This window comes from Schistosoma haematobium, chromosome 6, assembly GCF_000699445.3.
Source record: "Schistosoma haematobium chromosome 6, whole genome shotgun sequence".
In the NCBI taxonomy this organism is placed as follows: Eukaryota; Metazoa; Platyhelminthes; class Trematoda; order Strigeidida; family Schistosomatidae; genus Schistosoma; species Schistosoma haematobium.
Window position 1 is genome coordinate 17,269,620 of NC_067201.1, and position 23,506 is coordinate 17,293,125.

General features: G+C 32.4%; 1 protein-coding gene across 1 annotated transcript; it reads left to right on the forward strand.

Annotated features, from left to right (window-relative positions):
* Positions 1-1,632: 1,632 nt before the first annotated feature.
* Positions 1,633-23,188, forward strand: NPR1 (Nitrogen permease reactivator protein). Its single transcript, XM_051217006.1, has 14 exons — positions 1,633-1,721; positions 2,694-2,837; positions 4,583-4,806; positions 6,654-6,745; positions 6,931-7,050; positions 8,637-8,750; positions 10,417-10,510; positions 12,332-12,468; positions 13,513-13,603; positions 14,428-14,580; positions 17,037-17,135; positions 18,609-18,700; positions 20,815-21,361; positions 23,043-23,188. Exons 1-13 carry the CDS (start codon positions 1,696-1,698, stop codon positions 20,950-20,952), a joined length of 1,524 nt encoding a protein of 507 aa, XP_051065636.1. The 5' UTR covers positions 1,633-1,695; the 3' UTR covers positions 20,953-21,361; positions 23,043-23,188.
* The last annotated feature ends 318 nt before the right edge of the window (positions 23,189-23,506 follow it).

The window sequence follows — 23,506 nt, forward strand, 5'->3', positions numbered from 1 at the left end:
TATTTCTTAGTCTGTCCAACCACTCGCTTATTTATATAAGTTAATATATACAATCCAACATAGAATAATGCTTGTTTGATATTGATTCGTTCAATCAGATCGAGATCTGTAATAACTTTTATTAATTACAATTATTTTAGTTGATCCAGAGGACAGGTGGATTAAAATGTTTCTATCCCGTTCAACAAACTGTTCGCTTAAGATGATGTAAGTTACTTTCAACAACATTCATGAAGTTTAGCGACGTCAATATTTTTATAATTATTGCATGAAACCTATACATTAATTAAGAATTAATGTAGTATGGTAGAAATAACTTCTTTTAAAATTTCAAAGGCATTACTTACTTACGCCTATTACTCCCAATGGACCATAGGCTACCTACCAGCACTCTCCAACCCACTCTGTTCTGGGCCTTTCTTTCTAGTCCTATCCAATTGTAGTTCATTCTTCTCATGTCTGTCTCCATATCTCGGCGTGATGTGTGCTTTGATCTTTCTCTTCTCCTTTGGCCTTAAGGATTCCGTTTGAGGGCTTGTCTTGTGGCGCAGTTGGGTGCTTTCCTCAATGTGTGTCCTATCCACTTCCAGCGCTTCTTCCTCCGCTGGAATCTGGTTATAAAATAATCAGTTTTGACAACTTCAATTAAATCTATTTTTTTGAAGACATTACAACCTTGGTCGCTGACATACAACTTAGAAATTAGTTATCCCAATTTACTAGTCATAGAATGAATCTCTTCAAGATAAAAGTTCATGAATGAATTATGCATCTGAAGTACGTTCTAGTGATCTTTGTACCCTAAGAGGACACAATAATTTATTATTATACCTTATGATTTAATTCGTCAATTTCAGTCAGTTACAAAGATCATATTATGGCATAATATTAAATAATAACTAATAACAAGAACACAGCTATCAAGATAATTTTATAAGGTAACTGTCCTCAAGAAGAGCGGCTTGTACTGATCATAAAGCCATCGAAAAATTAAACAATATCAACTATCATGATGTTATTTATCCAACATCCGAGAGAAATTGTTGTCTTTTGAACAGAATAATAAGTTGATAAACATTAAGGTGTTCAATCTGAACATTCACAGTATGATTAGATGGTCCTAGTTTGATTCGCAACCTGATCATATTACACAAATATTTTACAGAGTTTTGCAGGAGTTCAGAAATTATTTCGTTGTGTTAGTGAACCATGATCAATTAATAATCCTTCTCTTAGGTGAAATAATAACTGGTTACAGATTCTTGATTAAAAATTAGATTATTGCTCTTAGTTTGTTTACTTCATTTAAACTAATAGTTATTACTGTTGAATGAATTTTGTATACAAGTTATTGATCTTAAATTCATTCGGAATTCGTGGATATTACTGCACGTTTTGGTATGACTAGACGCGCAAGAAGATTAATCTTCTCTGGAGGTTTTAACAGTCTGAAAATGTTTCAGTAATAAATCACTGTCTGCTGACCTTGATTATCCTTAGTTTGATGGAAGTAAATGTTGTGTGCAGACAAGAAAGTAGCGTTTATCTAGTAGTCGATAATTAAAGAGTTTTGTTTTATCAATGTTGAATGGGTAATAAAAAACACTCAATTTTGTACTTTTTAAAATTTTTAGCGACTGCGTTCCAGTAGCAATGAAACAAGTCTACGTTGAATTTACTGAGTTAACAAGCGATATGCAAAGACAACTATGGGAAGTTAAGTAAGTTATAATAACAGAAAAACACGATTATTCTTTATAATTATGCTGGATTTAAAATTATCGATCACACGGTCCATGTTTATTGGTCTAGTGTCAAAACCTGAAGGCTTTCAGTTTGATCTTATGTAAAGTCATGGATAAACGCATTTAGTAAGCTTCAGACTGCAATTGATAACTGTTTAATGCACTTTGGTTATGGGATTGATGTCACTTCACCATGGAAATCATCTTCAAAATAATTAAAAAAGCCACTATTAGATGTTGTTTCACGTAATCATATATAACAATAACGTAATCATAACAACAAGAAAACTCGACCTACTAATAATGAAATCGAAATTCGATCTATCGTAAATGACATATAAGAAGCAGATTATAATTTCGACTTATCTCATTCGATGTCAAGTGGCTGATTTTACTTCATACGATATCCAAAAGTGGTGACATTAAGATTTTTTTCTTCCCTTTTTCATAAGCCTAAGTACGTGTAGAAGGTTTTCGGGTTGAGATTAACTTTCATTAAAAATCAACTAGGGATCACTAGTAAACCAGAAATCCTTTAGTAGCTGTTTCGTCCTAGCCTGTGCATTTTTATTAGTTTACATACTACTTCAATGAGTTCTTGCCGAGTTACTCAAAGTGAACTATTTCCAGACTCTTGAATAACCTTATTTATCAATTTTAGCTGATTTGACTCATGATCTTTTCTTGGTGAACGCTGTAAAACAAAAAAACTAGATATTTATATTCCAAACAAGTAATATACCAAATAGTGTAGTACAATGATTTGCATATTGTTGGAACTACATTGTTGAATTGATGCACTGAAGAGGAATGAACCGTAGAGTACTCTATACTCGATTCTCTGATAAACTAAACAAACTCTGTCTTCTTGATGTCTTTTATTGAGGCAAACAGTTAAAGATTTTTACTAATGTTACGAAGTTGAATTTTTCCTCATGTATTTTACAGGAAAATGAAACATAATAATTTAGTGAAGCTCATTGGGGTCACATTTATATCACCTGTCTTATCATTGTATACAGAGTTTTGTGATAGAGGAAGTTTGTGTTACGTACTTCGACGTGATTCTATCCCGCTAAGTTGGAGTTTAAGGTAAGTGTACAGTACACAGGATATATTTTTGAATATTCTCACAAGACCAGAATAACATAGAATTAAATTACTATGGAGCATCTCTAGTTTATTATTACATAACATTTATTAATAACTGATACGAGCCAATATTAATTAGAGTAAAGCAACATTATTAACTATGACTGTCTGACATATTCTGAATATAAAGATATTTACCACAAAAGTCAAATTTTTTAAAAATCTTGAATAATTGCAAATTATATCTTAGATGATGAATTTTTCAGGAGCAAAGCAAATAATTTATGCTTTCCATGAAGAAGCTCATTAGTTCAGAAATTCAACATTGAATATTCAATAGAGAATTCAATTCATCATTGATTTACACTTCTAGATTAGTCACTATCTTGAATGAAGAAATATAACGATGAACTTTCATATGAATTTTAACAATTGCATGAACTGTTTTGCATAAACAGAATCTTGGATTTTGGGTTTTAAAAATCAACTACTATCAATGTTAAGTAACATTAAGTTTCAGTTTGAGAAGGACAGGAGGCTTGATGGCCTGTGTTAGTCCTGGTAATGGTGGTCTCTCAGTTGATCCAACTTTCTTTTGAAAGAGTCGACTGATGGAGCCTTAAACACGTGCTGAAGTAATGAGTTCCACTCGTTGATGATTCAATGGGAAAGTTGGTATTCAGCTGACAAGTAATTTGTTCTCGGCTTATGAACTTTTTTGAAGTGTCCTCGTAAATTCTCTGTTTTGGAAGACAAGAAAAATTAGGGCATATCAGGTGCTAATTTATCACTAAGTAATTTGAAAACTGTTATCAAGTCGCCTCTAGCTCTGCAATATGACAACGGGAAAAGGTTCAGCTTGGCCAGTAGGGCTTCATACGGAAGATTCGTTATTCCGGGAATCAGCTTAGTTGCCGTTCTCTGAACCTTTTCCAGAAGCTCACTGTCTTTTTTCAAGCAGGGGCTAGCCGCTTGTATGCAGTACTCAAGTTTAGGACGTACGAACACTGTATACAAAGTCAAAAACGTCTTAGCGTCGAAATGACTAAAAGCCCTACGTATTAACCGTAACGTTCTAAAACCTTTGGCGGCTATTGCTCGGCAGTGTGCAGTAGTCTTTAGGTCTTGGCTAACGATGACTCCTAAGTCATTATATGTCTGGACGACAGGTAGCTCAGTGTTATTCATCGTGTATGTATCTGTACCTTGATGACCGATATGCATTGCAACACACTTGGAAGTATTTATCGGCAACTGCCAGGTTTGAGACCATTCAGATCATTTCTTCAGGTCATTTTGGAGTTCTTAGCTATCACCCTCACATTGTATCGTTCTCCATATCCTGACATCGTCAGCATATAGCAAGACCGATGATGATAGGAGACGGGGAAGGTCATTTACATACAAGAGGAATAGCACTGGTCCCAAAACTGTACCCTGGGGCACTAAGCACAGTTCCCCAGCTAGATAACCTTGAGTTCACCCGTACTCTTTGTTGACGCTCAACTAAGAAGTCTTTTATCCACATAAATAGATTGCCTCCAATCCCGACATTTCTTATCTTAAATAACAGCCAGTTGTGCGGAACTTCGTCGAAAGCTTTGCTGAAATCAATGAAGGCTACGTCTACAGGTGACTATTGGTCCTTTGAAGTAAAAGTTATTGACATCTAATTATAGAAATATGTATTTTGTTGAATATGAATTTAGTATAATCTTCTTTTTCTTATATATTTCTTTAAATAGAATAGGTTTTTTAACTGGTCTTGCAAATGGTTTAGCTTATTTACATCATTGTCAGATTGTACATGGTCGATTGAATTCATCAAATTGTGTGGTTAGTGAAAAATGGACATGTAAAATAACAGATTATGGATTAGATAATTTAATTTGGTCAAATGATTTTGAAAAACATAAAACGTTTTTAGATAAACCAGAAAATTTACCATATATTCCACCTGAATATAGAGGTAAGCGTTAAATTTATGAAGGTTTTATAGTATTTTTAATAATATCTTTAACAATATGGTATTGCGGGGTCGTGGATACCTATTGCTGAGGAGTATCACAATAGGAGGAAACGGCCATCCAGTGATTCCAGGTTTTCCATGATGGTCTAACTTTAATTGACTCATGATCTCAACTACTGAAATTACTACAATCTCCACAAAACCCTTCTGATACTAATCAACATATGCTCACCAGTGACTGTCTTCAAGAGGTATATCCTGGAGTTCTAGTGAGAAGCAGTGACCACTGGAGTTCAACCGGGTCGGTTGTGAGATAGTAACTCACTGATGACAATGGTGAATGTGTCTCTCAGTTTTGTGGATTGGTTGAAGTTAGACATTAACACCGCTGGATGCCGGCTATCTCAGTGGTCTACTGGTTAGGCGCTCGCACGCGAGACTGATAGGTCATGTGATCAAATCCCGCGAGGCGAGATCGTGGATGCGCACTGCTGGAGTCCCACAATAGGATGAAACGGTCGTCCACTGCTTCCAGGTTTTCCGTGGAGATCTAGCTTCAATTTACTCATGATCTCAACTACTGAAATATGATAACAGTTTGACTAAATCTACGGAAAACATTACTGCTGGGATGTGCTTTATTGGTTAATTTTTGGGGCATTTTAATTTCTTATTTCTCAGGGAAGTTAAAGTAAGGGTATGTTCAAAAAGTTTTAATTTATTATGACACTAGTTTATTTTGGAGGTCATACATAAATAAGTCTATCCTCATTGTTACTATTTTGTAGCAAATGAACTTAGCTCATTTACATTAAAACAGTAATTCATATCTTTGAACTATAATACTATCTTTGATGAATTGAAAGGCGGGATAACTAAATGCTATGTATTTTGATCTTTTGGGTTATGTATATAATTACATTATGTATCATTATTTTGTAACACCTTATTTATTAATCTATATGAGTAATGAATAGGTATTTTCCAACGCTTATTATTCTTTATGTTCACAATTTTCTTCCATCTGTACCCTATTAGCCCTTCATTGTTTTACAGTATTTAATTGCTTTTTCATACTGAATAATACTTATGATTCTATCTTATTATACACTTAGTTATGGTAAATAGTTGTGAATATGATTGTACAGCTACGTTAAATGATATCGTTCAAATGGAAATAAGTATTAAAACCCGGAATTAAAGCGTATGAGAAATCGCATTTCATCCATCATAGGGTAGTTAAATAAATGTTGTTTGTCAAAAACACAGATACTATGAAAGAATCAACACTTGAATTGAATAGAAATAAGGCTCAGCTATAGGTATTGAACTAAGAATTGCTTGCTGAACATGCTAATCAGCTCCATACAACTTTTAGTTAAGTGGAACTTCGCTAATTTGATTATAAAATTTTCGATACGTATTCATTTAACCTTCAATCGTCTGCATATCGAATAAAGCTCAGTGGTCTAATACCACTATTGTTATCCACCCATCTTAGTTATGATAATTGTTTCAAGAAGTTGGTCAGTTCGCACAACATACCTAGATATCATTTGAAACTTTATTCATGCCAAACCCTGATCAGTTAGCATTACACATTGTAAATCATGGTATGTTTGTATCCTAAACACTTTGTTTTCATCCAATTTTGAAAACTTAATTAGACATTGTAAGAAGTGTTGTTAATGTAACGAAGTCTTTATTTATTTCTTTCTTTCAATGATAAGCCTAGATTGATCATGACATTTAGCTTAATGTCTGATGTTAATGATTTTAATTCCATTGTTCAGAATGCATCCAGTTAGCATCAGTTAAATAAATCTATTTCCAATTTTTTTTCTTAGATTATAAAGAAACACTATTCGTGCCAGCAGTAGACATATACAGCTTTGGTACAATCATGTGGGAAACGGCAAGTCGGAGTGATCCGTCTCAAGTTAGTTTTAAAATTATTTATGTGGTACAGTCGTTGTTTATAAGATAAGTTGGGTTGCAAAACATTATGTTCAAGAGGGTGATTAAAAATATCGATTATTGTAGGTTAATTTATTTGGTTTTTCACACTCAAGTTAACATGTTTGTCCTCTAAATCAGCATTATTTTTTTTATTTGCTAAATTAGGATGACGAATTTGTGGCAGATCCAATGTATAATCACCCGGAATTGCCGACTAAAAGACGTTTTGAAACTGATGTTAAATACGAGGTTGCAACAGTACCGCCTTTTGAAGAATACAACAATGTGAGTTTTAAGTCAAATAATTCCGGAAAAATTATTTCCTCAAAAGGTGTAACTTTTCCATGCTTACATTACGGTTTTGCACTTTAAGGGATGTTGACACGAAAATTTGATTCCTTTGGATAAAATCAAGGAACATTTCATGAACAGACGGTTTCATTGAAAGAATTTGACAATTTGAAGATCGGCGCCACAAGTTACGTTGCCTTGGATGAACATTATATATTTTACTATATCTTAATGTATGCTGAATTATTAAGTACTGTTTACTTTGCTTTCTGCCACTTATTGCATGATTTATTCTTCTAGGTGCTGTGCGAATTTCTCTTCGAATTCAAGTCTGGAATGGAAGTAGAGTTGCGATAAGTAGACCGATAGGAGTGTAGCTCATCTCGACTTATTATTAATGGTGTTAGTCAGAACGTAACATTGGTCACGTTTAGAATGCTCGGCTATAGATGATTTACAAAAAACGAGGCGGAAAAATTATGATAGGAATTGTGGTTTACAGGTCGAGTATGTTGTGATGAAAATCATCTCAAGATGTGGCAACTTACCTAATTGTTTATCTCTCCGATTACGATATAATATTTCCCCCAATATTTGTATTTCACTTGCTTTAAGGAAACATCTAAGCTAGCGCAATTTAAACTATTCCATTTTTGAATACGCGTATTAGTAAATTGTTAACAGAACAAACTAGCCTGACGAAAATGTATCATTGGGAGTCTCATGACTTTCTGGGCAATATCTTGTTTTCTTGGAAACCTTAATTTCTTAAGTTTCAGTTTATTTATGAATATTAATCATCATAGCACATATCACTACCTGTTCTGACGAGAATGTCATATAGAATCAGTAGTTCCATAAAGTCTCGTGGTTTGAATTAACCAAACTTCTAATCTCAGGTTGTGATTACTTTTTTGACAGCAAAATATTTTATTATTGAGTGAGTGTTTTAAGTTCCACACAGGTTTGTCTCAAAGATTCATAAAATATCACAGATTGAAACCATGAGTCAGTTGAAGCTAGACCACCATTGAAAACTGACTCATGATTTCAATCTGTGAAAATTTCTAAAAATCTCCACAAACCCCTTCTGATCATAAAATATCAGTCACTAGAACAGTTCGAGACATTTTAACAATCTATAAGTATTGTGTTTAACTAGCTCCAATTACTTTGTTGCTTAGAACTTATACGCACATGGCGTTCAACCTTTTACAAGTTCTGTTGTGTGATTTGCAAGAAAGGACGAATAGTTTTTAAAGCAAACAGAAAAACATCACTTTCCAGTATGGGCCATTGTGGTGTATATTACTTATGTTTGCAGATATAAGTAGTATGTAACACAAGTCGGAAGTGGAATGTCTGTGAACAGAAGGTTGAGGAGATTAAAATGAACAGAAGAGAGAACGAAACTAATAGCAATCAAGATAACAATTCAAAGTAGTTGTGCAAATGATGTAATCGATGTATTATTTTCACTTTGTGATTTTGCATCCACCAGAGTTCTCGTTCACTACACTATCACTTAATTGATTTCATATAATAATCATGTGATTATTGTTTAATTTGTCTTACATTAGTTGATGGAATCTTGTTGGAGTGAAAATACACTTAGACCAAACTTAAATGCAATTATAGAATGGTTGACAAAGATTAATCCAAAAAATATTGGAGTTGATGAAGATACAATACTTGTAAGTAGTATCATTTGCCTGTTATAAGTGGATTATAATGTTATTGTTGATTTTATCACTTTACAAATAAACAGTATATCTTAATTTTTCAATAATTGTTATTATTAGAGAGTTCAAGCGCTTGTCACAGTCATTTTAAAACTTAACCATAAGGCAGATTGTTTAAAGAAAGGGTTTAAAATAATGCAGCACACTACTACGTTTCACGACAAGAATATTAGATTCTGTGTGGTTCAGAGTCTGAAAATTCTAAGCCTTATTTAAAGTAGTATTGTAGTAAATGATCACTTAGGTGCTATAAACCGATTTATTGTTTTACGTAAGATCAAACAATGGGTTAGTAAAATACGAAAATCATACATTTAACAAACCATTTGCACATCCTTTTTTGTTTTGTACTTTAGATACTCTATTATTCCGCTAATTCTGTTGTTATTTCGATTACTCTCCGATTTTTCTGCCAATTCTCTTCATTTCAATCTACCTCTGTCAAGTATGCCACTCCCTATTGATGCTACATAATATTGATATCTGTCGGTATAAGTAGCATACACCATAATATGTCATATTTTGAAATTCTGTTATTACCAAACACAGTGTTATTCACTCATATGACAAACAAACTGATCTATAATTTTAGGGTTACCTTTTATAGTGAACTAATACCATACAAAAAACATTTAAGAAAAAGATCACCATTAGACAGTTGTTATGTCCTTATATGAATCGCATCATCAATGTGAATCTATGGTCTTACATAGATCAAATGAAAATATGCATTTGACAATTTTGTTACTTAAGTTGCTTTAAATAAAATAAAAATTGTGCATAGATTTATCGTTTGACAAATACGTCTGTTATTTCCATAACACCAGCGCCATAGAATTCAAATATTTTAAATGTTTTGATCAATTATACAGATGATAGAATTTCTAAGTGAACATAATGAAATCACCGAAATTTACCATCATACAAACTAGACTAAGATGAATGATATCAAGACATATGAAACTTTATACAACACGAATGGACATTGAACTATTATTAAGCCTACATTGTAAGAGTGGATACAATAGTACTGATGAGTACCATTTCATAAAAAAAATTATGTAACTTGATAAAACAACTATTTTTATGGCTTTTATCACGGACTAAATGTCGTTAGATAAGTATTATGCATAGGAAGCACTGAACAACTGTTACATTTTAGTATGGGGTGCCCCAGTAGTGTACATTCACGACCCCACAGAGAACCAAACCCAGAAAATTCAAGTCTTGATGAGAGCGCTTAACCTTTAGACCAATAATCTGGCATCCAGTGGTCTATATGTTTCAGTTCAATAGGTTTTGCGATATCATACTACTATCTTCTATTGTCTCCGATGAATAATCGTTTCGCACCTGAAATAATTTATTTCCAGTGGTTACGGGTTTTAACTGAAACTTATTAAATTAACTTCTAAAAGTATTCGCTCGAGAGTTGGTGTAGGGGGTCTGTGGAGATTATCACGTTTTCACGGTTTGCAGTGCTTCCTAGATTTCCATCATTGTTATGTAAGCTGTGAAATTTCTTCAGTATTCATAAAGCCCCTTGTACCAAAAATAATTGTTTTCCTTTTTTGTGTTAAATTTTCTAACTACTCATGTTTGCTTCCTTTAATTTAAGACGAAAGAATATGCTAAATGTCTTGAATCTATTATTGAAGATAGAACACAAGCGCTTCGTAGTGAACAAAAAATGGCAGACACTTTACTTAACAGTAGGTTGAACATTTGTTTTGGGGGCTAATATATACATGTATATCCAATGGAGACTATGTCCATATGATAATTTATTATTTAATTGTACATAAACTATAGACATAAATCATGTAAATTTTTTATACCATTCAAAATTCAAATATGATAAGCTTTGTGAACTTTTGTGATCTTATTGAAATCAAGGACTGAATATTCATGAATGGGACTATCCAATATATAATTGCAATGAAGCTTCTCTGAGACCCTACTTAGATGGAAGTTAAAAACTGACCATGAAAGTTAATGATTCATAGATCAATAGAAGTTTATAATCTACAAAGTTTTAAATGAATTATTCATTTTACTTAAGTGTTCTCCATTAAAATGTTTGATCAAACTACTGTTAAAAACATTTATATTTGTAGAATTTAATAGTCTATCGTTTACTATGCTTAATTCTACTGTCATGCATCGTAATGGTAAAATAAAGTCTTTATTATCTATAGAGATATAGTATCAATTTTCAGTACAACGTGGTTCGATCAAGGCGGCCTCCTTAAATATCTGAGCTACCTGCTCCTGCCGTCTGAATATTTCAACAAGTTATCTGTTTTGTTGTTATTTTTAGCATATCATTATGCCTATTAGTCTCATAACCTATTCAGGTGAGTTTGTGAAATGTTTACCACATTTCGCTGTACAAGTTACAAAAAAGCTCAATCAGAGACATCGCGGTTGCTGGAAATATGCATCGAAAAGAATATACATTAATAAGATGTCTATTCCTGAACTGCTAACATCTAACTACTTACCACTCAATCTTTATCGTCAATATCGATCAAGAACTAAGAAATGAAAACTCGCTGAAATACTTTGTGCTGAGAATTCTATAATGTACCAAAAACATAATATTTAATGAAGCCATTAATAAAAATATTAACCTGTTTTACCATGCAGTTGTCATTGTTTGAATATTGGCACAAACTAATTGTCACTTTTGCTTACCATTAAATACTTGCAGTTTACAATGTTTTGTATATTGTAAGGTAAATGAAAACCTAATTATTTCACAGTTACATATTTAGGGGGATTCATTTACCTTAAATATAGTATAAAATAATGATATTGTTAGTGGTCTAGAATGTTACAGAATATATTGCAACTGAGCGAAATATTTATTATTCCAAGTTCATTAAAGCACAAGTATGGATTCTGAACGGTTAAATTTACTGATTACTTTTAAGTGTAATTAGAGCACAGTTGCTAAAATTGCGTTAATTTATAAATAACCTTCGTTATAGTGGTTCAAAGCAAACATTTAGATTTGTCGAAACCTCCATACAAATAAATTTAATCCTTCTTGTCTGTTTGATAGCATATTGTATTGACATTTAATCTACCCAGGAGTTCGATAAGCACCTTCTTATAACATTATTTAAGAATATGTATATCATTTGATCTTATTGATCGATATATCTTTATATAAAACGTTCTTAATGTTCACAGTGTTGTATACTTCAAGTTACTAAACTATTCTACTAACTTATCTAAAGCTTAAATTCACTTGGTTTTGTGGTACTTGAATCTTCCCATTGATGATTAGGACTACAATTGATCAGTCTCTTATTGGCGTATGTCTATACTGCGCGTATTGCCTCGATATTGCCTTAATTCACAAGCGTTATAAGCAAACGCGCGTTCTGGATTCCACTGCTAGCAACTATCCATCTTAGCTTATGTATCTAAAGTTTATTTAGTTAACTTGATTGGTTACATTCCCACATTTTTAAATTCTTTTTTAATTTCTATAACAACTTTTTTCACTTTCTATCTTACTTTAGGTATGTTACCAAAACAAGTTGTAGAAATGCTAAGACATGGTGAGAATGTACCGCCTGAAGCATTTGAACAATGTACAATATACTTTAGTGATATTGTCGGTTTTACCACAATTTCATCAAGTTCTACACCATTTGAAGTAATAATTTATTTATTATTATAAGAAATAGTTATTTAAATTATCTTCGTGTATGTAACTTCATTGGCTTTCGGTAAATTTTGAATGGTTGAACTTACGTATGTAAAGTACCATCAAGGATCTTTCATTATATATGCACATTACGGGTTTGAAAAACATTGTTGTTAATGTACTAGATAGATCTCCTAGAAAATGGTATTCTCTCTACAAAGAATGTTCATAAATAATTGACGAGAAGTGAGAAAATTGCTTGACTGGAAAGTATTAATTAGCGGGAGATATAGACTTAGAGCATTCAATCAGTTTATCTTAACCACTTAATACTAAACTAACTCCAGTGATTAATGCTAAGAATTCTTGATCAACTTATCATAACTATTCTTCTTCATTAATATTCAAGTATTATTGTGGATTACAGATTGATAGCACTTTGTAAATAGTAGTTTGGAACGATATACACTGATCTTTCCTGTTTTTTCTTCTATCTTTATGCATCAGCTGCATTCATCTAACCAGTGATTTATGTATGAAAACAATGATTATTTATTTTTACTTGTTTTAAATAGACACGATAGTTCTGTTTCATTTTGTTATTAAAACACAATGTTCATCTCACTGGAGTTTTACTAGATTAACTACCTGTAATTATATGAAAAAAACCCAATGATTATGGCTATTGGCGATAACGAAATAGACATATTTGAGAAATATTCCATCTTTTAATTGTATAGAAATCAAAAATTTCCATCAAATTACTAATATTTTAATGGTTGAGATCATGAGTCAATTGAAGCTAGACCACCATGGAAAACCTGGAAGCACTGGACGACCGTTTCATCCTATTGTGGTACTCCTCAGCAGTGCTCATCCACGATCTCAACATTCAGTGCTTTCAGGTTTTCCATGATGGTTTAACTTCAGTTGACTCATCTTTAGTCAATTTTTAGTGAAAATTGATTAAGAAATAAGTTAGGGAAGTTGCTAAATCAACCTTTCTTCATTAATGTATAGATATATAGTTTGTTAAATAAAACTTATTTCCAGGTTGTAGAATTTCTAAACAAATTGTACACTCAATTCGATGATATCATTGATCGATACGACGTTTATAAAGTGGAAACAATTGGTGATGCATGTAAGTAATGATTTTTCGTAACAATTTTATTGTTGACTACATATTAGGTATGTAATTGTTGGAAATCTAAAAAGCAAACACAAATCTGTCATATTTCTTTGACACTTCCTAGAATTCTTAAAATGTTGCCTTAAAATTTTCCATTCCAGGGTTACTGTGGTAGGTTTCAGTTAACTGACGTTGAGTATCTTCTCTAGTAATATCAGAACAGTTGTCTCGTGAGTAAATGTGTTTGCCTATTTTAATCGTGTTGTTTGAGTATTCAGGTATTAGTTGAGTAGAAAAATAAGATGGAACAAGTGCTTATTGTTCTATGGAACGAAGAGTTGGTCAGTCATTAGATTTCTGTGAAGATTCAATCTTGATTTACAGATTTACTTAGCATTTTAACATATAATTGATAGTTTAAGTAAAATAATTGCAATCTGAGCACAAATAAATTATGATACATAAAGGTGAACGAAATGAGACCTATATTAATTGATTTCGTCATTCTAATTTACAGAATTTCACCAATGAAGGCAAGTTGGAGAAAAAGGAATTATTAATAAGATCAATAAAGCCTCAGATTAATCTTTTCGCTTTAATGTCATTTATTAAACAGATATGAATTATTATGATACTGATCCATCATTAATAAATTCACTATAAATCTCTTCTGAAGATCAGACGGTTAGATTTGCTTAGATGTTCTCTATCTACCCGTTTGAAACTCATCAGAGTAACTTTTATAGACATTCAACTGTTTGAATTCACTCTAGAATCTCTTGAATGTCACTTTTTCAAGTTTAAAGAGGAGGCACTGTTTTTCATCATTATTTTAGATATGGTTGCATCAGGTGTTCCAAGAAGAAATGGTGAACGTCATGCGATAGCAATAGCTGACATGTCACTTGATCTAGTCAGTGTTTCACACAGTTTCGTAATTCCTCACAAACCTGATGAACCGTTAAAAATTCGAGTTGGTTTACATTCAGGTAAGTAATAATATGGTAGGTGTTATACATCACAAATCTATTTTTTAGATGAAAATATAGTAATTTTTTAGGACTACTAAAGTCTAAAAAAACCGAACAAATCCTAGTTCAATCTTTTATTACTATTGGTCAGTAAGATTCAGTAATATACTTCTTAGCCTGATTAATTATGATTTAATAGGTGAATATATGGATTTATACATATAGTCTCAGTTTCACAAACGTTTTTATTACAAGGCCATATGAACATTGATATCATGGCAAATAGAGGTGACCTATCAATGCCAAAGTAACTTCACTAAAGATATTGAAATTCTTCAATAATTAATGAAAGTAATAGCGTTGCTTTATCAGTGTTACAAGTAGGACTGTTCAGAGTTTCCACTTGTCAGGAATCATTTCGCTGCTTGAAATGAAGAGAACTATAAATTTCCAACTGTTAGTTGGGATCTGAATTTAGATTTACTGAAGTTCAAGTTGTTTTTTTTGTTACTTGTTTGAATCTTCCCCACTGGTATTCAGAACTGTAATCGATCCGTCTCTTATTGGAATATGTGCATTCTGTGCGGATTGCCTCGATATTGCCTGAAGCCACAAGCATTGTAGGCAGAGATGAGTGGTGGCTAGCAGTTGAATACGGGATGTGCGTTTCGTCATCTGGATTTACCTGCATTTCACGGTTGATGTTCATCCCCGCTTATTATGCTTTCGAGTTGAGACAATATCGAAATAATCCGAACAGAATGTACATAAGCCAATAAGTGACTGATCAATCGCAGTCCTAAACACCAATTAAAAAGATTCAAACTACCAATACAAAAATGAATTAAACTTTACTTCATTGCACACACTAGTGGCTGTCTGGAGCCAGTATCTAAGTGGATAACGCAATGGCTTTTTAAACAAACGGCAGTGGGTTCGAGTTTCGGAGTGAAAACCAACTCAAGGATTCAGCCACATCCATCTGACAAGTCTATAATTTTATTTATTTAGCTAGCTGCCTCAATCTTAAATGAATACAGAACAGTCATTTAAGTGAACAGTAATGCAAACGCTTTGAAATCTTCGAAACAATGTGAAAACTTACTACCAAACCTTGTAGCTATACAGTCTCTGGAAAGACACTTTGTATTTTTAATGTTAGAGAGTGAACTCAGTGAATCTTCTCAATTTGTATAGAAAGCATATTGAATTTGATTAAAAACGCCAACTTTAATAGGTTTTATTACATAAACGACATGTTCCTCGTAAAATAATTTCAAATTATCTGAATAATCCTAACGATATCAGTCTTGAATTTGACTATTACACTTGGTTGGGGTTAGCATTGTAGCTTGTTTTTCAAGGGTTACTAGGAGGTTTTTAATTCAAAATTATAAATAAAGCGTAGAAAATAATTTGTTGATAAAACATAGTCAAGTTAGTAACATAAACTGCTTTCGTTTCAATTCACTTGGTATTGTTGTACTCCTATCTTCTCACTGTTCATCCTGTGTGAACTGCCTCGATATAATCTTAAGTCAAAAGCTTTCGTATGTTTTAATTTTAAACTTTTGATCTTTCGTTTGAGAAGTATGCAATTTATGAATTGTTAAATCAATAGAGGAAAATCTTGACATCAACGTTACGACAAGTGTATTCATTAAACTACTCGGAATAAAACATCTTGTTTGAAAATAAAGGTACCAGGTATCGACGGTTCAGTTAGGGTTTGTGTATTCTCGACGAAATGTGTTTACCTTGGATAAAAACTATTTTGTCCTATGAACATTACACCAGTCAATCAGTAGTTAGCAATCAATATCTTGTTATTTGATCCTTTGTTTTGAACGACATATTAAGGTCATATTTGTGAATATACCACTAAATTATGGTACTTTATTTGAGGTGGAATGGTTGGATATAGACGACAAAAAATGACGAATCCAATTTCAGTTCTTTCTATGATCAGTCACCAGGACATCTTTACAACTTAATGAAGATCAGTCATGGCCAATTAGAATACGATGCTCCAGATTTTCTATCACTTTACTCTAACAACCCAACATTACACTAAGTGTCTTAAAATAATTTTTTTCAACAAAAATTAAGTCAGCAATACAGAAATTGTAAAATTAGTTTAGGTGCCAATCGGTAAGCTGTTGACAGCTATGGTGTGATAGCTAAATGAATTCCATGGGAAGCAATAAATGGATCAACAGTTGATCCACAAGCTTATTCTTTTTAACGATGACTTTATTTTGAACCTTCAATAGAACTGTTATTTTCGATCTATTTGACTTATCAATTCCAAAATACATGAAAATTTAATCATTGTTTCCGTTTATTATTTTCAACCACACAGCTGTCTCAGAAACCTTGTATAAATTGTTTTTTTGACAGTTGCTTGAATCATGATTAAGTAGTACGCATACTAATCTATAACATTTAATATTTTCCATCTTTAATAATTATAGGTCCAGTATGTGCTGGTGTTGTTGGTTTGAAAATGCCAAGATACTGTCTTTTTGGTGATACAGTCAACACAGCAAGTCGAATGGAAAGTACTGGCGAAGGTAAATTTACTATTTCAATTTATTGTATTCCAGTTAAGTGATGCCTTTAAATAGGTAAATCATGAAAAAATAAGTATGAGAAACACCATACCTTGAAGGATTCTTTCCTCATAAAAAATCTTCTTAAGTGAATTACGATATAAGGAAACTGTGATTTCCAAAGTATCATAAATAAAGGAATAAATGCATCTACATATAAAATTCTTTTGACAGGTCAGACTGGTTTTCTTAAACTGATAACTTAATCCCACAGAAAATCCAATACTCTAACAAACATGTGTACGCAGGTCAAAGCTGAAAATCTGTTGGAAAACAAAGAGTGAATGGATCTGGACCACTGAGATCGATTCTGACTAATATCGTCCGATGTCTCCAGTCATTCGTTATTATAATATTCTGGATATTAACCAAGTATTCTTCATCTACCTAAATCCAGCTGTTATTGACCTCCTGGACTAATGTCACATTTTGATTTGGCCCCCTTAACTTCCTTTTAACGCCTAAACCAGCAAAAATCATGTGTCGGATTAAAGAGTGGCTGGACATACGCAATCTATGTCCCGATCACATCAATCAATTTCCCACCCTTACCTATTTTCTCACTTCTAACATCAGCATTGCTCACTCACTGACCTTAACATGCATGGATCAAAGTGAATTAAACAGATCTTTAGTCAAAAGTTGACAACCTAACAGTGTCTATTTCTAAAAGCCACGTTTCATGGCCATTAGTAGCATTATAATACATAAAGTAATATAAACAAAAATAAGCGTGATTACATGTTGTAAATCAGTCACTCGTAAATTAAGACTTGACTATTGGGATACTCCGACCTATATATATATCACATTACGTAAGTAAGTAGTAGAAGAAAATTCTATAAGGTAGTGGATCGCAATTAGCAAGGTAGAACGAACATGATCATACATTTGCTTACATTAATTGACCACTGATTTACAGCTAATGCCAAATGATCTCTTTCTTACTGATCTAATTTTAAAGATCATGTTGTAACGTGTTAAATGGTTTAAGTGACTTGATATCATGGTGCGCAACAGGATCAGACATGATATTGATTACTGTCATGTAATCCATTGCTGCTTACATGTTAAAGGTAATATTTTTTACGATAACACAGTGTGATATTAGTTCATATTCTGCAGGAAGCATCAGTTGCATCAAAATTACGAATTTACTAACATGACTTAGTGTACATAGTTTACAACTATCAAATTAATTGGTCTTATAATTAGGTAATCACTAAATGATTATTATAGTTATGATAGACTTGTAATTTGTTTTTTTTCTTGCTGTGGAATAATGATCGCTAGACCAAATATATTGATAACGAATGTTATTGGTGTGTTATTTAGAGAAAGTATATGTCACTAGATTTTGTAAAGTTTATTCATTTGTAGAATTTTTCCGGCATGACTAGGCTTATTTCGTTTTATTTTTTTAATATTGATAAGCTTACAAAATACACTGCTCAGAAACAACACACGCTATATTGGATCGACTTGGTGGTTTCACTTTTGAAAAACGTGGTACAATAACTGTGAAAGTAAGTAGAATAAAAGAAATGTTTTTAATGTTCCTCTTTTTCAGCCAGTTTCTATCAGTAACCAGATTAAGCGGTCTATCACTGTTATAGCTTTGGGGTTCAGTTAATTACCTGATACACTCTTCAGTCGATAATCCGACATATCTAAAAAGAACCAGACATAGGCCAAAATAAAGTTTTTTGAAAGAATCATTTATACAATATGAATAGTTCCTTATACGTTGCATCTCAGATATATCTCTTTGCACTTCTTGACTAATCACAATTCACTTAGGTTAAATAAATTATAAGTGATGGCTTTTTCATGACAATAAGCAAGTGGTGAAGTGCCACTAGTGAACACAAGACTGGATCTGTGGATTTTGAAGTAATATTTTACTTAGAACTTCAGGTTATTTTAAAACTGAATTAGGTGATGCCAATATTTGAAACCATTATTTGTCATAGATTGGGATCAAATAAATCAATGAAAATAACTGTAGAGAAGTTTCCTTCTAGTTTGTGACCCATTAGTGGGACGCTTACTGAATTGGAAGGTGGTACGTCTGTTCACATGCTGACGACAACAACTCATCTAATAATCAAAGCTTGCATTAACGGTCAATCCAAGTTCCATCGATGATTTATTACCTCACTGTTTGCAAAATCCTCTTAAATCGGAAATGACGTTTTATCGACTTGAAAATGAGAATTTATAATCTCGAGACCTATATATAGATCAGTGATACATTGTTAAACAAATTAACTTTATGTACATGGACCAGTGGATTTAGAGGTATAGTGCCCGCTATGAGATATTTAGTTCCGCAAATCTGTCGCATATCAAAGTTTCTAATTAGAATATCAACTACCAAAGCATTCTCTTTTAAACGTTATGTAGTCAGTGTTTGTTTTTGTTAACAGCCATCTTCAATTCGCTAGTCACCGTGAAAAAATCTTTGTTTTTCCTGTTGAAGACAGAATTATCAATTTAGTTTTGAAAACTTCTAACTTCTCATATAAAGGAACATTTTCCCACCGAATATCCAGCTTTGTACGATATTCATGTTTCAACTTATCTATGACATTTGAATTCATTCTCGGAATTTATCAAGTGTCATCTCAATTTTGTTTCTCGCGGTAAATATTTTACATTCAAATATTCAATGATAGTTAAAAACTTTCATAACGAAATTAATGACAAATTAGCATATAAGTGTAGTATGATTAAGCCCAATATGTTTATAAAACGAGTGTCATACAGTAACGCTCTATGTTTTATAATAATAATTTAAGGCATGAAAACTCATGAAGGTTGAATTTTTATAATTGCATCCTATCACACACATTTTAAGATTCACTTGTGCTAGTTAGCATCCCTATATCTTATCAAACCTCTAATAGTAGCCATTTGAAACCAGTGAAACGTTTCTGAATTTATATACAAACTTAATGTCTTTTCTTTATTGACAATGAAGAGCAGTGTCTATTATCATTAGTATTTGTTTTCAGGAGTTAGATCACTTATAACACAGATCGCCATTACAGAAATCATATTTCGATGCGGAACCTCAAAATATATCGGTAGGTAGGTATGGATACTCTCACTAATATCAAAATAAGCATTTTACATTCGATTACGCAAGGATTTGTGGGGTGACATTCTACTAGTTGTGATCACACATAATTTAAACCAGTATCCAAGTATTCAACATGGTATTATTTAACGGCTGATTAAATTAGAAATCATAATTAGTTTAATCTTCAGTCTACTCGATCAACAGTATTATCTACCACAACAATCATTCATCATGTCAACTCACTTCATTCCAAAAGTGAATACGAATTAACTGATGAACAAAATCCCAAACATAACTCATTATGCCTTATGTTTGCATTTCATTGATAAACAGATACTTTGAAGGTTATCAATACTTATGCGAATTGATTTGCTAATTCAAACTCCTTTCCGAAGGGCTTTTACCGGTTACATAAAAAGAAATTCTTCATTATTAAGCACTTAATGAATGATTATATCTATCTCTAGTGAGTTCTGCAACATAGATTACATTTAATAACATTTGTCTTGTTATAACCAGTTATATAACATGATACATTTTGTCTCTTTATTCAAGGGAAAAGGGGATATGCAGACATGGTGGATCACAGGACGTACTAGAGCTGATTTGGCGAAAGATTGCTGCCCACTGCCAATGAACTGGAAAAAAAGACTGAAAAAAACAGAACCTTCGAACCAAACTGAGAATCCATAACAAAAATTACATTCATACCATTCATGGATTGACGAAAACTTAAGAAGATCTTGTAAAGTGTTATATATCATATCGAGTCCTCAGATTATATAATATTATATTATTTATGGTGCTTAAAAGAGTATTCGCCACAGTTCATGCATTTTAATCTTGACATCTTTAGCAAGCATTCTCATTTTGTTTTGAATAATGAATCCTACAAAAGTAACTGACTATTAAATTGTTGTCTCGGTGTTTTGAACTACTAACAATTTAAAAGTAGCATAATAACAATTATGCCAATAGTGTTGACAATTTGAATGCTGAAGGTGTTATCTCAGTTTAAATGAATTATTCTTTTTAAAATTGCTTTGAATAAAATAGTGGTAGAAAATATTGGATTATCATTGTTATTCTTTAAATGCTACGTGTAAGAAAATTTGAGGATGATATGTTATCTGTTCACTTAACTAATCTCATTTACCATATGATTGTAATAGTGTGTTTATCCAGTTTTCTCAGATTCATCTTTGGTACAAGAATTTAGCTAATAATCTGCTATTTCTTATATGATCAGCCCACGTTTTAGTTTCAATGGTTATCTTTAGTCTCAGCTAATGTCTTTCAGATCAAAACCACTTACTATAGAAAGGAATTTTCCGTAATTCTGTTCTAACTACCACAAAGGAGTAGCTGAATTTTGAACTCTTTATGTTGTAATAAGAAATGTAAATGATAAGGATAGATCTAGGCCACAGACTCAGCAATAAAATTCTCTGAAACATGGAACAGAGTGAAGGAAAAATATCGCAACTGAATTTATATTTGGAATCCATAACTTACTTTTCAAAAACACGGATTCGGTTTTTCAGCCTCCCCTAAAAATTTTCAACTTCATGAGGTTATACTCATTGACAGCCTTCTAAAGCCATACGTATGAAATATCTTAAAAAATCATGTTGAATCCTTTGAGTTTCTGAATACAGAAGATAAGGTTCTGGAAACCGCATAAGTGCTATAGAAATGCTGACTTGCATCAGTGTTTTTAAAAGATTATAGCTTTTCTTGGTTATTTGTTCTCTGAAGAAGTGGTTTGCACTGAGTCACGAAACGTCAGAAAATCTAGTTTTTCCGTGATGTTTTCTGAGTTTTCTTCATGGTATACACTGAATCAAAGCCTCAACATGTACCAACCTCTGTGATAGTTGGTAGAAAACAGATTTTTATTGGCTGCATAATGTTATGATAAGACATAATTCACAGCAGCACAGTGTATAACCTCCTAATGTACGACATTAATGATTATTTTTGTTTACCAGACTCCTAAAGACTAAGCAGTGTATGAAACCCTCAAGCACTGAGAACTTTGAGACTATACTCGACCACTTAGCTAATCAAAAGCGAATAACTTCTAAAGACTGGTTCATACTGAAAATTATTATAGACAAGTCCTCATTATTTTTAGAAATTGTCTTAAACAAAATTATTTAGCAGGTTTGATTTCATTTTGCCTTATTATAATAAAAGTATAATTGGTGCGATCTATGTTCTATTTTAGAGATAGTGAAATGCATATGTATATAAATAATCAGATGTTAAGAGATTTAATATGATTTGAATCGTGTATCTCTCAAGAATTTCCATAGTAGCCACAATGTCACCTGAAGATATTTGATTTGACTGTTTGTTAATAATTGTATAATCATCAATTAGTTTACTAATTTAAAAAGCTTTTCTTCAAACTGACTCACAATCATATGATAGTTTGTTGTTTTCTTCATCAATTGATGCATTTGATCTATGTCAATCTGGTTATTTAGCAAACAATATTCAGCCTTTGATTGGCTGACTTTTATGATACTTTTATTTCATATTTTCGTTGAATATAATTATTGATAAATACATCTAAGTATAAAAAAATATCTACGTTTATGGATGAAATACCACATAGACTGTTGATGATACAACTGTAAGTACTTGAAAATCATTAAACCTTAATGTTGATAAGTGACTTATTCAGTAATTGTGGACATTTCTAAGTTAGTCAGTGATATACCTTTGAATATTTCAGTTGTGTCTTATTCTTTCATTCATTTCTTTCTTTCATTGAGTAAAATAATGTTTGGAATTCAAAATCAGTAATGTATTTAATATGTGCCATTTCATTCTGAAAACAATTCCTGCGATTAATGACATGGAAAAAGGGTGTATTATCTGACAGCTTTGGTTAATTTGAAGAAAATAAACTTTGACCGTCAAACGATACATTCATTGCATAGTTGTAAATCTGGATGCCTTTAATAGTCACTCACTTCAACTTTATTATTTCTGATTGAGATCACGCATCAATGAATGCTAGATCATGGTTGATAACCTGGAAGCACTGGACAATCGTTTCGTTATAGTATGGGGTCGCTCAGCAGTGCGCATCCAGGATCCCACACGCAGGACTTGAACCCAGGACCTCCGGTCTCGCGTGCAGAAGCTTATTTATGTCCATACAATTTACCAAGACAGACTGTAGTGTCGAATGCTTAGAATCGAAACAAAGGGACAAAAACAGTATTCTGTTTTG

What these genes read in the sequence shown, in the direction of transcription:
- NPR1 (XM_051217006.1), top strand. Translation starts at nt 1,696, where the DNA reads ATGCAAAGACAACTATGGGAAGTTAA. An exon ending in GGCAGACACTTTACTTAACA is followed by an intron (nt 10,511 to 12,331) that starts GTAGGTTGAACA and finishes ATCTTACTTTAG; the next exon opens with GTATGTTACCAAAACAAGTT. An exon ending in TCGAGTTGGTTTACATTCAG is followed by an intron (nt 14,581 to 17,036) that starts GTAAGTAATAAT and finishes TAATAATTATAG; the next exon opens with GTCCAGTATGTGCTGGTGTT.